Below are 19,598 nucleotides of genomic sequence, written 5' to 3' on the forward strand. Positions count from 1 at the left end.
TTGAAGATTAATATTTTTTTGGCGATGCGGCTGTCTGTGCGCTATATGTTTTATTCTATTTAGTCTGTCCGTATCATTCTGCGTCTCCTCCATCTGTCAGCACTGACTCGTGACTCATGCATCCCCCTGCCCGGTTCTCCTCAGGGTATCTGACAGGGCGATAGGAGACATGAGGTGAGCACAGGCCATAAAGCGGTCAAATGGACGCATAAATATGCAGCCATGGTGAATATTTCAAAAATAATGCTGAAAATAAACCTATTCATCATTCTGCCTTATGGACTTAACTCTGGACGGATAAATCTATCAGATGAATTCAGAATAGAATGGGATGCAAAAGTGTGAGTCTAAAAATGCATTTCATTAATAGCTACTATAAATTAAGTTTTAAAATAATTGGTTTGGAGTCAAAGAAATGTGATATTACCTTATAAACTTGATTACACTGTGGTAATAACAATTAATGAATACCAATTTAAATTTCAGACTGTCCATGATCTGGCTTCAGAAGATTTGTAATAGCGCAGGATTCTAATGGACATATTTTATGCTGTAGAAAGCATAAGGATGTCAAATATGTCTTTATGGCAGTGTTTCCCAATTGGTACTCATGAGGCAAATGCTGGGTGTTTGTGATTTAATGAAAATCTAATAATTAATTAAATCATAAAATGTAAAATTAAAATAAATAAATTTGGCTGGAATCTAAATACAATTTAAATTGTGATTTGGACACGTTTTCATCATTTTAAAAGGTTAATATAAATAAATAAAAAATAAAACAAAACTGTTATTATTATTATTATTATTATCACTGAAGTGGTCTCGTTTTTGGGGGCTTTTTTTTAATCGGCAGCATGAAACATTTTCTAATGAGATTAAATGTTTGTCATATCACAGTTCAAATCGTAACCGCAGTTCATAATTGCAATATATGCCAAAATACTACAACATTTTTTGTTGTTGACCAAATCGTGCAGCACTATACTAAAAAAAATAAAATGAAACCCTTACAAAATGATAAATACTTGGTTACATTTTACAATAAAGTCCCATTAGTTAATGTGTTATAATATTTTATTGGTTACCAATATTTTATTTGCTTTCCTGCATGCAATTTCAACAATAACCAACATAAAAGAAGGGTAAACATGCAAATGTGTTAAATTATGAAAATACTTTCAGCACTTCAAGAAAATATAGGTTATACTTTACTTTGATAGTCCACATTAGATATTATACTATAAGTAACTTTGCAATTACATATCAACTAACTCTAATATTAGAGTACTAGTAGAATAAGTTAACACGTGTTAGCAAATTATCAAAATAAAGACTTTAAGATATTAAGCAGATATTAAGCAGTCTACTAGTACTAATGAGAGTTAGTTGACATGCAATTGCAAAGTATAGTTGGTAGGTTGTCTAAAGTGGTCTATTGAAATAAAGTGCTAACATACAGAATATTTTATGTCAGAGGCATAAGTTTAGGACCCCTGCTTTGAGGTAACATGCTCACTTACAGTAAAGAATGGGATAGAAATAGATTAACATATTACAGAATAACATGTATAGTTCAGCGATCCAGTTTTTGTTGACTCTAAGGCTTAGCTGTGAGTGGTCATTTGTATTCCAACGGCCACCTGGCAGTGTTTTAGCTAACCCCCATGTGGTACCCAGCTCTCAATCTCAGTTCGTGTGATAAAGGAGGCCGGGGTCACAGTGACATTACAGCCTCATAAACTGAATGCACACTCTCTTTATAGGTCTTCCCGCCACCAAAAGCAAATCAAGCGGTGCATCTAACTGCAACACCTAGAATGAATCAGCCACTTATTTTATCCCCTACTGAAGCGATTTAGCCTTGCCAGTTATAGTTGTATTGTGCATTTTTCCTTTATAATGTCATCAGCAAGCAAATTCCTTTCCGTGAGTTTTTCTATATGCATGCAAATGTGTTCAATCATTTTTCAATGTGACAGCAATCACAACTGTGTTAGACAGAGAATCATGACATAAACCTCAAGCTAATCATTCGCTGTAACAACAATGAACTAATAATGACACATTTTCTAATGATTTTATCTGTAAATTTACCGAACCTGACCTGTCTGCCGCTTATTTAATTTTGGACTTTTTATTTAAGGCATAAGTTAAAGTTCACATAATCTGTCCAAGACCTGCTCACTTTGCGAGGAAGAAACCGTCTTACCAACATGACAAGCCACAGTTTGTTTCGTTTTATGTGCTATTTAGAGGCGAGTTTAACTAAAACTGTATAATACCACGATAAAAAAAAATCAAACGTTTCAATGAAAAGCTGTCCAGAACACACTCAAAAATACATGAAATGTTTGAAAAAAGACTTTGAGTTCAGAATTTGACTGACCAAATATAAAAATAATGCATAATGTAGAGTCATCTGTCCATAGGCTGACATGGCTAAATAAATCCTTCTAATATGCTGATTTGGTGTTCAAGAAACATTTCCTTATTATTATCAATGTTGGATACAGTTGTGCTGCTTAATATTCTTTTGTGGAAACTGTGATACAGCTTTTTCAGGATTAATTGATAAAGTTTGAAAGCAAAGCCTTTATTTGAAATATAAATCTCATTTAACATTATAAATGTAATTTGCTTAATTTAATGCATCCTTGCTGAATAGAAGCTTTAATTTCTTTCAAAATAAATTAAAATTAATAATAACAATAATTTACTGAAACTTTAGAACTGTGGTGTATATTGATTATATTTTTGCACTACATATGAAATTAGTTGGTAAATTTGACAGTTTTCACCAGTAATTATAGAGCAAATATCAGTCATTACAGAAATCATCATTCCCTCATTAGTGACCTATATCTATATCTACCACGGATGGATCTCCAACTGCTGCAATTGTATAAATCTCTCCTTATATTTTAATAACAATTACAAAAGAATAACATAATCGTTGAATAATCTTCAAAGGGATCAATTTGAGCAGATGTTTTTTCTTTCTTTTTTTTCATCATCACTGTCATCATTTTCCCAGTACATTCATGATCTGGCTCATACTCTTGATTTTTCTTTTCAAAGTCTTCAAAATCAATATTTTGAGCGCTGACAGCCTCTTCACAAGATCCACCATCATGTGACATTGACACTAATATTTGATTGTGTACAGTACTTGCTCTATTGTAAATCGCTGAGCCATTTCAAGTTTGCTGATGTATTCTTTAGTTTTATGTCTGTGGTAATTTTGAGTGAAACGTCACTTCATCAGTTGAGTCATCATATATTCAATTATTGTTGTGCAGAAAATATATACTTACACTGTTACATACCTCGGGTCGCAAGTGATAATAATAATAATAATACATTTGATTTGTAATGCGCTTTTCTTAAACCCAAAGCGCAACAGTAAAATAAACAGAAACAACAATGGCAATAAAGCAACTAATTAAAGAAAAACGGCCTCAAATAAATGTCTTAATCAACTTTTTAAAGTGTCCCAACGTTGGTGCATTTCTGATGGTAAGAGGAAGCACATTCCATAGCTTGGGGGGTTTGTATGAAAAGGCTCTTTTCCCCCATGGTCTTGAGCTTACATGAAGGCTGATGTAGTAAAAGAGAGTTAGCAGAACGTGATGGAGTATAAGGGCTAATGAGATCACAAAGATACTCTGGTGCAGTCCCGTAAAGTGCCTTGTATGTTAAAATAAGAATTTTAAAATCAATTCTCACATTTATGGGAAGCCAGTGCAACTGTGAAAGCACCGGTGTAATGTGTTCACGAGGAGACGTACGAGTGAGCACACGGGCGGCAGAATTTTGAATGTATTGTAGCCTGCTCAGAGATTTAGCTGGAAGGCCAGAGAATAAGGCATTACAATAATCTAGCCTAGTTGTAATGAAGGCATGTATAAGCCTTTCTGTGTCTGCAAAAGAGAGAAAAGGTCTGAGTCGAGCAACGTTTCTCAGATGGTAAAAAGCAGTTTTAGAGATGTGTTTTATATATCCTTCAAATCTTAACTGTGGATCAAAAATTACACCAAGATTCCGCACCTGTGAAAATCAAACTAATCTGCTCGGCCTTACAAGTAGCCACCACTTTACCAATCTGCATCAATTCCGTTTTGGAGCCGTTCAGCTTCAGGAATTTATTCTGCATCCATATACTGATCTCTGCCAGACAACTACGCAGAGCTATTAATGAGCAATGGACATCAGGACTAGTGGTGATGCAAATCTGCGTATCATACGCGTGGCAGAGATACCCAAGACCATATTTCCTGATGATCTGCCCAAGTGGAAGCATGTAAAGGTTAGATAAAATTGGACCCAACACTGAACCCTGAGGAACTCCCTGTCGAACAGGGACAGTATCAGATTTGTAATTACCCAAGCTTACAAACTGGGCACGATTCGTTAAATAAGACTGAAACCAACTAAATACTGCTCCAGAAAGACCCAGCCAGTTTTCCAGTCTATCCAGCAGAAGAGAGTGACATATAGTGTCAAAAGCAGCACTGAGGTCTAATTAGACCGAAATACTGCATGCACCAGAATCTGCCGCAATAAGAAGATCATTTACGACCCTCACTAGAGCTGTCACAGTACTATGCCCTTTTCTGAACCCAGATTGAAAAGGTTCAAAAAGACTGTTCAGTGATGATTTAACTGAATGGCCACAACACGCTCCAGAACTTTAGCCAAGAATGGAAGGTTAGAAATAGGCTTGTAATTGGACAAATCAGAAACATCACAACCAGGCTTCTTAGGGACTGGTGTAATGGCAGCTATTTTTAATTCTGGAGGAATAATTCCTGAACTCAATGATAAATTCACAATTGAAATCATATGACGGCAGATTGATGCAAGGCAGTTCATAATAACAGAGCAGGGAACAGATCTAAAATACTGGTAGTTGCATTCATGGACTTAACTGTACTTATAATAAAATCAACTCCAACCATGTCAAAGTTCGAAAACGTAGTGGTCGAAGGATTTAAAGGCTGAGTATCAACTAGCTCAACTTGGGTGATAGTGAATAAAGAGCTGTATATGCCCTCAATCTTTCCAGTGAAATAATGAAGAAACTTATTACATGGTCAACAGAGAAGTGAACAATGACCTTAGTTGGTTTAAGAAGATTGTCAACATTTTTAAATAAAGATTTAGAATTAGTTGCAGCATTACCAATGATGCTTGAATAATAGTTATTATGTGCAGTATTCAGAGCAGAGTGGTAAGCATACTGTTGTTGAGTGTAGAGAAGCCTATGTACCGTCCGGTCAGATTTTTTGTACTGCTGTTCTAATTGCCTTCCAGCAGCTTTCATTAAACGTAACTCCGGAGTATACCATGGACAGGGTTTCCTAAATGTAACAACCTGTTCTCTCGCACAGGTGCAAACTCGTCCAGAAGTGCAGATACCATGGAATATAAATAAAATAAAATAATACAAATTTGAAATCAGTCATTCTTTGATAATTTTATTATATTTTTCTTGTCATTTAGTTCATAATGAATAGATTGAGGAATACTAATGATGTCTAACTTTTGAAAAATGAATGAGGATGATGGTAGTGAATGACATCCCCGGTTGATAAAAAACCCGAGGTATGCGTTTAGGGGTTAAGCTAGCCAATCAGTTTGGAACTGGTGATTTCAGACATTGCCATTGTCAAGCCATCTGTGCAATAGGGATCAAATGTACGAGAATGTGTGCAGTCCATTGGTGTGCCGTCTGAGACCCCTGCAGGGAGTGATTTCTGGATCAGTGTGGAGGCAGAGACGCTGGTCAGCAGATGCAGAGGATGCTCTCTTGGCACACATATTCCCACTCAAGAAGCATGGTCATCCCACCATCCAAGTCCTTTATGATCTTGTGCCCCAATTGAGTGGGATATAAAAAGCTAGGGGAATAATTGACCATTCTGAATGAACGAATTTATGGGCTGTAAACGTTCGTGGCTGAAAGCATTTAAAGGCGAACCCGCCTGACTATCTGTTGTGTGGAGACCAGAGAGATAGAGAGAGAAAGAGAGAGAGAGCTCAGCTGTGGCAAAAGTTCTTGAGTAATTACAAACTATGCCATTTGCAGTTTTTATGGTGCATTTGTCTAAATGTCCTTCTCAGGAACTTGAGAGGCCATGAGAGAAATGAAAATATGCATGCGTAGCATAAACTTGGGCAATTTCATTAAAAAAAAGCTTTCTAAGCAATGCTAAGATTTTTACTTATTTATTTATTAGTTCTGTTGTAATTACGGAAATTGTATTCCAAACCCATACCGCTTAACAAATAATCCAGTTATATAGACTGAACAAAATTATAAACGCAACACTTTTGTTGTTGCCCCCATTTTTCATGAGCTGAACTGAAAGATCTAAGACTTTTTCTATTTACACAAAAGGCCTATTTCTCTCAAATATTGTTCACAAATCTGTCTTGGTGAGCACTCCTTTGCCGAGGTAATCCATCCACCTCACAGGTGTGGTATATCAGGATGCTGATTAGACAGCATGATTAATTGCACAGGTGTGGCTTAGTCTGGCCACAATAAAAGGCCACTCTAAAATATGCAGTTTTACTGTATTGAAAAAAAAAAAGAAAGAAAAAGTTGTTGATTGTGGCCTGAATGTTGGTCCACTCCTCTTCAATGGCTGTGCGAAGTTGCTGGATATTGGCAGGACCTAGAACACGCTGTCGTATACGCCGATCCAGAGCATCCCAAACATGCTCAATGGGTGACATGTCCGGTGAGTATGCTGGCCATGCAAGAACTGGGATGTTTTCAGCTTCCAGGAATTGTGTACAGATCCTTGCAACATCGGGCCGTGCATTATCATGCTGCAACTTGAGGTGATGGTCGTGGATGAATGGACCCCCCGGACCCCCCCAATACAGTAAAACTGCATATTTTAGGGTGGCCTTTTATTGTAGCCAGCCTAAGGCACACCTGTGCAATAATCATGCTGTCTAATCAGCATCCTGATATACCACACCTGTGAGGTGGATGGATTATCTCGGCAAAGGAGTGCTCACTAACACAGATTTAGACCGATTTGTGAACAATATTTGTGAGAAATAGGCCTTTTGTGTACATAGAAAAAGTCTTAGATCTTTGAGTTCAGCTCATGAAAAATGGGGGCAAAAACAAAAATGTTGTTTATAATTTTGTTCAGTGTATGAACACTCCGAGGCATATTAAACAATACGTGTCAAAATGTTCTGAAATAAGTGGTTTTAGATTCAGTAATTTAAAACTAAAGGACCCTTTTGTCCCTTGAAAAGGTCTTTTAATCATTTACACAGTACATTGAATCATGTCAGAGCTAAAATGTTCTGCATAATAGTCTCTAAGTCTCTAAGCACCACTATTTATAACAAATGGCTGACATTGTCAGAATAAGGATTTTTTTACATAATGCTTTGACGTTGTCACGATAAGGATTTTTTAACATAATGCTTTGAAACCAAGTAGAGATCTACTGAAATAAAACAGCCTTTTCAGAAGCTTCATTAAAGGTTTATACCACAAAAAAAAAAAAAGGCTTACCAATGTGATGTCAGAAAGCTTTTGCAGAGATTTCCTTGTCAAGCTAGCAAATGATTTTTTTATTATCATCTGACAGTGTGTAAAACATAAGTTATGCATGTAGAGCAATTTCAGTTTGTGAAATGCTGTCATCTTGTGTTTTCTGTTCCGATTAAGGTTTGTGATGTTGTTTGATGTGAATAGGTGGAGGGGAATCAAAGCTCAAGGAAACTATTACTTGAAACCAGAGATGTTCAGAGTTTAATTGCAGCCATTTCCAGGGTCATTGTGACTGATCGACTCTAAGTGTTTGCTTCAACGAGAGTCAAAGGGGATATGATCACACATTCAGGGAATTAAGACGTTAGATAAGTGAGGGGTCTAAATGAGGATAAATGGCCAATAAAATCTGTGTCCTTGGCCATCTGGTAAGTCATCAATTCTCCCTTAGATTGCCACTATGGTGGGTGCAGGAGGCGTGTGACACATCCAGAACTTGTCGCAGGCTTTGTTGAATCATTTCTCTCAGCCTCATTTGGAACAAGCAGGGTGGAGAAACGCCATTTAAGAGTGTGGTTTCGGAGACCAAGGACACAATAGATTTGCAGTATATTTAGGATACCCTATTTTTTCCAAAGTTGCATGTATCCTTCGAAATGAAGGCAATCTCACACTGTAAAAAAATTGCCAGGAATTTAGGATTTAAGAGTATTATTTTACAATAAATGAATGTAGTCAGAAATGTACAGTGAAATTAACGCATTTCTGGGTTATTTTCTTACGAATTACTGTTAATCAACAGCAAAATTACTCTGACATCACAGTAATTTACAGTTCTTGTTGTAATGTAAATTTGCATAATAAAGTTGTCTTCAATCATGCCACTGTAAGAAATTATATTGTTTAGTACTGTAATTGGTTTGAAGTCACCATAATGGTGATTAGTGTTACATTTGCTTGGGATCTTGGACCTTGTATATTCCCTAAAATGTGTGATGTGTTTTCTGCTCATGCACTGTGTTATTAGCTTAGCAACATGCTTGCATCAAATTCCATAAGAATCATTTAAGAGTTGAATCTCTAAATTGGATTGTTCCAGATCAATCATCCATATCGATTAGAGTGCTGCCAACCAAGCAGATTTTTCATGACTGTTGTCTACCCTCTTGCTGACCCTTATGAAACAAGTTGTTTTTGCTGATGTGCCTATAAAGCCTGATGTAAACACCCTCTTCCCATGTAAAATGAACTGACCAGAGCACTTTGCTGTGTTCACATACAAGCTGTGGGTTTGCTGTCAGGTCCAATATAGTCTGCACTTCCTTTAATAACAACTAATGTGAAGCCTGCACTGCATTCATAAAACAGATTCACAAAACAACCCACTCTGAAATTTTCTGCACAAAGGGATCACTTCTTCATTATTTTGGTATAGGCTAGACCTAGAGTTGTAATGGAATACATTTATAACTGTCAAAGTATAAAATGTGAAAAGTCTTTTCTGTATTGAAATGTTGCCTAATGTCTAATTTAGTGCATTTAAAATGAGTAAAACTGTATGTAGTGTTACACCTATACTTGTAGATAGACAGTTGTAACAAAAGCACTCACTGTCTTTTACTGTCAATACATTATATATGTAGGGTTTTGACATTTGTTTTACTAGTAGACAGATAAATGTCCATGAGAAAAGGCTCAAGCATTAGATAATGGTGCTAGCAATGGGTAATGAGTTTGATTCTCAGGGTAAAATTGAGTACAATGTAATTTTTTTTTTCTTTGCTTTATCGTAAAAATAATGACCAGAATAAACGTTTACATTTATGCGTTTGACAGACACTTATCCATAGCAATGCACATTGCATTCAAGGTACATATTGTAAGTTCCTGTCACGTACAGAATAAAATGCAGTGCTATACACAGATTATATCAGATTTTCTGACATTTTACACATGCGTAGTTTCAATAGATTGTCTTGTAGGAGGTTTTATAGTTACAGTATGTTTTCACAGTACATCAAACTCTTTTGTCTAAAAAAAAACCAAGGAAATAAATTCTCAAATGACAGTTTTAAGGCTTATTCTGTGTGTAGCATGTGATTGCTGAGATTTTATTCTTAGTGTGTATCATCAGTAAAGGTTAATATCACTCTCTCTCAATGAAACTGGTGACCTGCAACCAATTGAATGTGAGAGCTCAGAGCAACATGTCCCATCAGAAAAAAAACCCAGCACTTTCTGAAATCAATTTATTTTAAAGTTCTTATTCTTCAACCTTGAAAAGAGCCATCACTGCATTTCACTTCTCATTGAGACCTAAGTTTCCCTTTGGCATTTAACCACCATTACAAGGGTTAGAACAAATGATTCACCATCATCGCAATTGTGGTTGATAATCTCTTAGTGGAAAGAAAGCTCAGGAATGTGCTCTAAAATCTGTCAGTTTCACCAGTGTTAGGTCATGAAATATTAACATGCTCTAATGCAGCATATTTTAAAACTTGATATTGTTAGACAGAGAGCACCACTTTTGCTCTCATTGTTGGGATAATTCCGGTTCACGTGGTTAGGCGGAAGTGATAAATTCTGCATTATAAATTTTTCAAGGCTTGTATCTTGGAACCTATTTCATGTTTTGCATTCTCGAGCCACCAGGCACTGTTTTGTGCAAATGAGCGGCCGGATTGCATTAAGGGTTTTCTGTTTGAACGGTGTTGTGTTAGCGGTCCCTAAGTTAATAACTAATGATCGTTGCGACCGAAGTGAATCAATCAAAACTAACTTTAGCTACAATAACTTTATTCTAGAGCTGCTGTAAAGCCAAAACAATCTCGGTAACTTTAATGTCCTATTATCACTGTAAAGCTGCTTTGAAACAATCTATATTGTTAAAAGCGCTATATAAATGAAGGTGACTTGACTTTTGGATGAACGGTGAACTGAAATGTTTTGACAGATAACCTAAGAATGGTCGATCAGGTATAAAGAGCTCTTTAAAGTTCAAACCATGAACAGGAACAAAAAAGTCCTGATGAAATTTAGAAGCTTATTCTTTATAAAAAACGACTTATTTGTTGAGGAAAAATAGATAACACTTTAGTTTAGGTCCAATTCTCACTATTAACGAGTTGCTTATTAGCATGTTACATATTGCTAGGATATTGGCTGTTTATTAGTACTTATAAATCACATACAGTATTAATGTTGTGCCACTAACCTCCTGCATTACTGACAGTGCTTAGAGTAAGTGTTGCAGTGCTTATGCTGTCCACGGGGAAGATTCTTGCGTACCAGCAGCAGCTCTCATAAACTGCCGGTTCTCTGTTCTGTTGCGGCTCGAGAGAGACCCGTATGTGCTCTCTCACGAGTGGTTTCACTTTCAAATTCTGTTTTGATCTTAAAACATAAGCTTTGATTTGGTTTGTTTGCCAAGTTGGTCTCTATCATTATCGAAATGTGGCATATTAACATTTTAATGTGATCAGAACCAAATTAGGGTTCTTCGGCTTGTAACAATAGCCGAACCCTTTTTTTTTTCTTTTTTTTTTTGCTAAATGGAACCCTTTTTATAAGGTTCCATAAATAACCATACTTTGAAAGTGCTATATAGGACCTTATTACATGTCTTGGTTGAATTCTAATGTAGAATGTGGTCTGTTGTTTCCTGATAACAGAACGCTGCTAAGTATAACACACCGTTGCCATGAAAAACAGAGCGTTGCCATGGACACAGTTCTGTTCACTCTAGAGGATAAACTTAGCCTGGCAAGCCAGACCTACATCAAGATGTTAGGTCTGGGAACTCACAATTGGCATACCTCAATCCGAGGGACGGGATAAACGGTTGTCTTTCAATATCCCTCGGCACGCAATAGGACAGCGCTACAACCAACCAGAGCAACGAACGGCTGTGGCTGATTGAGTCCCATGCGTTTTCCCACCAGCGGAGCTAGTTGATCGTATCCGATCATCAAAACTCTGAACACATCTTCCTTTTTTAAGAATGACTTAAGTTACGTTCTCTTAACTCCAAGTCCTCCAGAGTCGCGGCCAAATCCGATTCGAAAGACCGCTGTTTGCCAGCAGCATCTTCTTTGTTTTCAAGTAACGTTAGCAGGGAAATCACCTATGGAAACCACGCGGAACCGTCACATCTCTGCCGTCATTGTTAAGCCCGCCCACCAACTCTATACACGATGTGATTGGCCTGACCAGAGTTTGGTTTATCCAGCTCGAAAAGCCAACGGAGAGTTGCTAGACCACACTTTGCTGCAAAATAATTTTTGCTGCCGCTAGGGTGCGTCTAGATTTCTAGGCTAGGATAAACTCCTTTAAATCAATAAACTCCTTTTTAAATCAATATTTTGTGTCAAATGATTGATTTATTTGGTAGGTAGCCATGTAATAAGCGGGATAATGTAGAGCGAGGCGGTTGTTATAGCGAGTACAACCCCGACAGGCTGATCAGGACCCCGACGCGAAGCGATGTTACTTAATGGTGTTATAAATAACATTTTCAACGATATTTATTTTCATTAATATTAGTTTATTAGTATATTCATATTATTAATATTACTATTATTAATAATATTTTTCATAAATGATTTATTAATATTGTTGCCTCTATTTGTATTTTACTTTTCTTTTTTTTTAACACCATGTTGTGTCAATTAGGTACTTTTTATTCACATGGCAGATTGTAGCAAAAACGACATGTGTGTATTCTAAGTGGCAGTTTCTCTCTGCAGATGATGAGGTTATGATACGTGACAGCATCTGAAATACACAATTGAGTTTAGAGTTACATCGTGTCTCTTCCAGGTGATTATGTATAAACAATTATGTTAATGAAGACCAAATGAGCAAAAATGGACCGTATGAGCCCCTTACCCTGTTAAAAGGAAAAAGTGATCTAAAGTCATGGTATAGGGTATGTTTAGGCAAACTCATAATTTAAAAAAAAAATCTAACGATGTGGATCATAAATTCCATATCTCTGTTACTTACTTTGTGGCGAAGAGAAGATGAGTATCCTTAAAGGAGAACTCCGGCGCAAAATGAACCTTTGGTCTAATTACACATTGTTTCCTAGTTATCTGAGATTTGTTTTCATGATTATCGAATGTAAATAGTTTTATCTCTAAAAACAGTTTAGCCTATAACGCTAGTATAACGCTAGTATATAGGGCATAGAGTAATGACAAATACAAATCGCTTGTTAATACCACTAACAAGGCTCAAAATAGTCCCACACTAACACGGTAGCACAATGAGGGTCCCTACCTTCAAACCGAAGCATTGAGAACTTTGTCAGTGTCCAGACAGTTTAATAAGAAGATATTTAATACATACAGTCAACTTCGCGTATACAGGCAAAAGCCATCTTTGAAAAACAGTCTCTACCAGTCGATCTACGAACGCCGATCTAACTGATATAACTGAACAGAGCTGCTCACGCTTACATGTTCTGTTGAACTAAAAAGAGAAAAATATATGATTGTTGGGAAATGATTGTTACAATTTTTAAAGTTATAATTTATCGACATTTTAAGAAAGAAATCATTTACCTGTTGAGAGTATGTTGACAGTGTGTGTAGTATCTGTAGTTGTTTAGCTGAGCTCCAGAAAATCAGTAATGAGGGAGCTCTGACAGTTACAGATTTGAAAAACAAAAAGGCGGGAATAAAGAACCCTAAACTCTAACACAAAGAACCATTTCAGCATATAAAGGGTTCTTCAGGACGATACGGTACTACATAGAACTGTTACTACGTGTAAAGAATCTTTAAAGAAGCATCTTTTTTCAGATACAATATTTTGCTAATTTTGTGGCAGTCATTTGAAAACATTGACTATAATCTTGAAAACTGGACAGGACATGATGCTTTGTGAGAAAATACTATTACAGTCTTTCTACACATTTAATGTGTGATTTAAAAAAAAAATCACATTTATTTCAACATGATACTTGCAGTTTATTTTGTAATTATTTGTGAAATTTACTTGCAATTTCTGTATATAAAAAAGTAAATTCTAAAAAAACAATTCAGCACACTGATATATATATTAGTGGTAGTGTATATATATATTTTTTTTTATTTACATTTTGTGTAGTATATTTTCCTTACAATAAACTTAACTCTTTCCCCACCAGCATTTTTTAAAGTTGCCAGCCACTGTAAATATAAAAAAAAAAAAAAAAAAATCACCAAAATGTCATGGCCCCCAGAATTTTGTTGTATGAATATCTGAACATGCAATATATCAAAAGAAAGAACAGAACCTATGTTAAATATATATATATTAGGGCTGTCAGTTAAACGCGTTATTAACGGCGTTAACGCAAACCCATTTTAACGGCGTTAATTTTTTTTATCGCGCGATTAACGGCCTTTTTGGCCTAGCAAACTTTGTAGTTTTTTTTCACATGCTTTTGCAACAGGACGCGGCATGGACGTTTTGAAAGCGCAAGCGGATCTAGCTAGACCGGAAACAAAACAACAGGCACGCCGCACACACTTGTTTGGGCTTGCGAGCCGGATGCGCGAGCGCGAATCTCTCTGCTCGAGTCGCGCGCTCTCAGATACACGCTGCTCTCGTAAGTATTTTCTCTGGGCTCGCTCAGAGAATATGCCTGCACTTAAAATGTGTTCAGTGCAATCGCGAATCTCTCCTCTTCCCCAGCTAACAATTTTAGGTTATAAGAACGTTTTCATAACGTTCCCATTAAGTTATAAAAACGTTATTTCTGAATGTTATAGGAACGTTCAAAACGTCCAGTTTTGAGTGGATGACGAGCGCGAGACGCCGAAATGGATGCCAATAAGATTCTGAATGGAAAGTTTACTTTTAAAAAGTTGCCAAATGGTTCCATTGACGAGACCAAAGTGATCTGTGTGTTTTGTCATTGTGAACTGAGCTATCATCATCGCAGCACGTCCCGTCTGAAATACCACTTGATGATGGCCAAACACACACACACACACACACACACAGCTAATGCGAATTCTCCACCCCCTCGTCAATATCAGGACCTCGTTAGTATTTCTTTCACCCTTTTATTGATGGACAGTGTTACATTGTGTGAGAGATCATTTGCTCCAAGTGAGAATGTTAGTGTGAAATTGAACACAGTATATGCCAATGTTGTTTTCAATAAAAAACATTTGCACAAAGCAAGCCGATCCACTTTTCCATGTTGATAAGAGCATTAAAATGAGAAAAAATAATGGGACAAAAAGAAATCAAGAGACATTTAGAATAGATAAAAATGTGCGATTAAATGCGATTAATCGCGAGTTAACTATGACATTAATGCGATTAATCGCGATTAAATATTTATATATATATATATATATTTAAATATAGATGCATGCATTATTTTTTTAATCAGCATTTAAATGTGGGTTAGTTTAACAAAAAAGCAACATTTTGAAGAAAAAGTTTTTTTCCGTCTAAGACTACAACATGCACAAGCAATGCTTTTATCGCTTGTTTCTGCTCTTTTTTTTTTGCCTGTGTTTTGATCCAGAGATTCAGTACTCTTTCAGAAGATGCATAATAGCGCCCCCTACTGTATAACAGTGAAAACACAGAAAACCGTCAATGGCGGGTAAGCGTTGTCTCTTAAATGACAGGAAATTCTGTCAAAGGGCAGGGAAAGTGTTAAGGTTCTATAACTAAAACATACTTCACAAATGAAACATAACAAAGAACTCCATTAAGTCTGAGCTTTGAAAGAGCATAACCTCTGGGTGATATTTTTTCCTCTGGGATTTGCCTTCCTTAACAATGGAAGCACCAAATTCTGTACCAAGGAAGCACACACACACACACACACACACACACAGACACCGTGCAAAAGAACAGAAAACGCGCATATTTGTATGGCGCCTGGGGCTTCAACCAGTAGTCCTCTGATAAACAACCTGGTCCCACCGGTGCTTTTAACACTCCAGTGAATACAAGACGAATGTGTGGTTGGAACATAACACAGTTGGAACGGTTTGAAAGCCATTCTAGCAGAATAAACGAATACATGAAAAACCACAGGAAAAGTGTGGGAAAGCTGTGAACATAATGATCATGCTAAAGTTCCTGAAGAATGGATTTGACATTCACATTTATGTGAATAACAGTGTTAAAATTATTATCATTACAGAGATATGTGAAAAACTTATGAGATGTAGGCTACTCACTTGCATTCACCCGACATTGCACTATTACGAATGCTCTAATTTAAGACTGTAAAATCTAGCTGCGTTTAAATTTATTAACATTTGCAGCCTCTTGAAGATAAGGTTTTCATGTAGGGATATTTCTTAATCTATGTGTACTTTTATTTCCAATGTTTTTTTTTTGTTTGTTTCTTTTTACTAACAGATTTAATTTTCATCATTGGTTATCAAGCTTGAAATATGCTGTGTGAAAAAAACAACCTTTTTTTCTCTTTACAATTGAATATAGACCTTCAAAGTTTAAAGCACATTTTAACAGGCTTGATTGATATGATGACTTTTTTGTCCATCTAACTGAGCTAAGAAGCCAATCAAATTACACTCCTGGCTGAACTTATAACCAATTACATCCAGTTCAGTACAAACTGTAATATGGCACAGCTATGATCATTTGTCGTTTTGAAGGCACATTTCATCCGTCACCTCAACACAGTCTTTGACCTTAAGCAATACATTTAATTAGATCCATCTCTGAAGATGGGGACACAGATGTGAGAACAGGCGACAATCAGTCTATACAAATGGCAAACAGCAAAAAGTTGAACTTTTTCAGAATATTCTCATGTCAGAACATTAAGAGCATTATGATTAAAAAGGTTGGTTTACAAAGATTGTGAATCAAATGAGTTTGTTCACAATTTACCTGGTAAAAATCATAATTTACAGTATATGGTCATTTTCTTTTTTGATCTGTAGTCAATACATCCTCAGTAAACCCAAAAAGTGAGCCTCTAACTTAACCAAGTTAATTTAGATTTGAATGTAACTGAATGTGAGCAATTTACTTGGAAATTAGTCAAACTCCACCAGTTTGACCTCTTCAGGCAGATTTCCGGACCTGTTGCGAGCAAGAGAGGCTGTAATCAGCTTTGACAGAATAATCAGCCAATCATAGTGATGAAAAGACCATGATTGGCGGGTATTATCACATTGACAGTGTAATGAGTTAATCATAGTGCGATGGAGGCATTGCCCTCTCACACGATATGTTTTGCTTCACATGCCGCACTTTAGGATCTCGATGAAAACAGCGAGTTCGAGCGAGGACACAAAATGGCTGCCTCCTTCTGAAACTTCATCTGCTGGTCTTGCTGTTGGATTGTATTACTTCTTTTTTTTTTTAATCATGCTTTACACAGTTGTGTATGTTTTTTTTGTGTGTAATATTTCATTTTATTTTTGCCTCAGAGAAAATGTACATTCCATATTTAATTGCTTAAACATTTTCTTTTGGACTTTTATAAATTAACATTAGACAGACATAGAAATGTGCTATTTTGTTATGAAGATGAGGTCATAACATAGGATTGTGCAACGAAGCATTTTTATCGTTTGCCAACTAGTTGCAAGTTCAATCATTATCAGCATAGTTGGTGTTTCCCGAAACCAACGAACATTTGCAAACAGCATCGCAAAGTTGTGTGTTTGGAATCACAGTTCTTGGCATGTGGTTAGAAGCAGAGTTTCTTGTTTGCATGACATATGGGCTTAATAAATCCTTATTGATGACATTCAGTACAATCTTTATCTTTTATTTCAAATATGCTCAAATGTCAGTTGCATCTTCTAGTACGCAAGAACGAGCCTATGATTGAATCTGGAAATAAAGCAAAATAACAGAACAAAAAGAATTAGTCCTCAGATGCCATGTCCGTAATTTATAGCAAACAAATCTAGCATTAATTCAATCTGAAACAAATTCATTAAAATAAGTTATTATTCCACCACCTGCATCACATCATTAACCAAAGTGGTTGAACGTCAAATTTGCGACAATGGGAAACAGTCGTGACTTGCTGATCTCTTAAACGATGCATTGACCTATGGTAGTTAAGCAGCGAGTTATGTTGTTGTGCAGGAAACGCACCCATGATTAGGTTTGGAGACCAATATACTAGAAGGTTTAATGAGTGTGTTTTAATGGAGATTCGTTTCTAAATGTCTATCAGCAGAGGTCTTTAATGCCCCTGCTCCAGGGGACCTTCTGTCCTGCAAAGTTTATTTCTAACCTGCTTCATCTCACATGATTTTCAAGCCATCCTGAAGAGCTCGACTAGCAGGTTCACATTTGTTTGATTATGGAGCAGGACAGTGAGTCTCCAGGAGGAAGACTGAAGGCCTCTAGTCTACTGAACAAATGTTAGTCAAACATTTTTCTTCTTCTTTTCCAGATTGCACTTCAAAGGGAAAGTCATGTGACCGTGGGCCTGCTGGATATTATCCTGAGTTCGCCTGGAGTTTAACATCAGCGGAGGACTCCTGGGCCAAAGACCAGACAATGGCAAAGACAAAAGCAAGTTCCCAGGGGTGGGAGGAAGGTAAAGATATTCCATTTTACACTGTAAAACACGCTTTCCCAACAATGTGCGATGTGTGGCAAGATCTAAATGCTTTTTATTAAAGTCAAAAATATAAAAATAGGCCTGCATCAACCTGACTACATTTGGTTACAACAACTAAAGGTATTTTAGGGGTCTTGTTAGGTGAAATATCTCCGTATGGTATTGACTGCACTTTTTTTTTTTTTGTGCAATTTTAACTGAGAGCTACCACCTTTATCCAGAGCTATGTTTGAGGTATTTTTAATTCCCAGACACATCTGATAAATAAATTAATTATGAGAAGTTAAAAGGGGCTTTCATTAAGTCTCTCATATCCACCTAAAGCAAAATTAAAAAAAGTTTCCCATCACAACTTTCCACGAAGTTCTCTTCTTCACAAACTTTGAACCATTCAAATTTAACTTATAGTTGTGTGATGCGGTTGAGTAAAATACCGAACAGAAGTAAGAAATTCACCGTGTGCAGGACAGCAACAATCATCATTTCATCTTTTCTCAGGGAGGAATAGCGAGAGCCAGAATAAAAGAGAAATCGAAGGGGAAATAAATGGGGTGCAAGAGTTAAGAAAGCCTCATTACAGGGTCAGGTTGCAGAGAAGGCTGGAATTACGAACTCTTCAGGCGCACATCATGCACTTGAAAGACAAACGCTTGCTGTTCAATCACTGGCTCCATGTGTTCTCTTGTTCTTTTCACACATACAGTACAGCAGCTCAGCAGGAATCCTGCACATTATAAAATCATCATGCTCTGCAAAATGAAAAAGAAACTACAATGTCGATCGAAGTCTCTTTTTGTAAACAAAACACTCTTGAACACTATTCTGCAGTTTAAAGGTTTCAAAATAAATACAAATAAAACGAAATAAACCAAACAGCCCGAAAAGTACTTGTGAGTTGACCCATATGTCGAGATGTAGATATAGTATATTCATAACGTTTTTATTTTTCTGCAGGCCAGTGGAAAGCCCTGATAATATAAACTATTTTAGTTTACAGAATTATATATATTTTTTTGTCGGCTACTATTTTATTACACTATTTTAAGGTCTTGGAAATGTATCATGCCGTCATATTTCTACATATATGTTTTACTACTTACTACTTTTTCTTGTCCGAGACCAAGACTCTCAATCTCAAAATATGATACTCCATCATAAATATATTATTCGTTTTTAAATTATGATAATGAAATTGAGTCCTAAGTGTTTAAATATCAATTGTGTGAGCGTATTAGAATGCATCAAATGCTAGCTATGGAAATGAGCTTTTGGCTAATGGTACTTGTTAAAAAGGTGTCATTTTCAGCACCCTCACACAATGAATGGTGATTTGAGATGGGATGGAACAGCCTGGGATCATTCTCAATAAGTAGGCATTAATACATAACATTTACAAGTGCAAAACGTACGTTTAAACGATGCTGAAACATTCGAGATGGATGTATTGACAACATTTAAATGTAAACATTTTGACGTATTTACAGCTTAAGA

The 19,598-nt window shown here is 36.4% G+C and overlaps 1 protein-coding gene across 1 annotated transcript in view; it reads left to right on the plus strand.

Annotated features, from left to right (window-relative positions):
- Positions 1-19,598, plus strand: part of alk (ALK receptor tyrosine kinase) — a 468,950-nt gene that overhangs the window by 219,895 nt on the left and 229,457 nt on the right. Inside the window, exon 3 of the mRNA XM_056255076.1 lies at positions 17,937-18,083. Within this exon, the coding sequence (XP_056111051.1) occupies positions 17,937-18,083 (147 nt within the window). The remainder of the gene's footprint in view (positions 1-17,936; positions 18,084-19,598) is intronic.

Source organism: Rhinichthys klamathensis, unplaced genomic scaffold (assembly GCF_029890125.1).
Source record: "Rhinichthys klamathensis goyatoka isolate OS25496 unplaced genomic scaffold, OSU_Roscu_1.1 h1tg000117l_1, whole genome shotgun sequence".
NCBI lineage: Eukaryota > Metazoa > Chordata > Actinopteri > Cypriniformes > Leuciscidae > Rhinichthys > Rhinichthys klamathensis.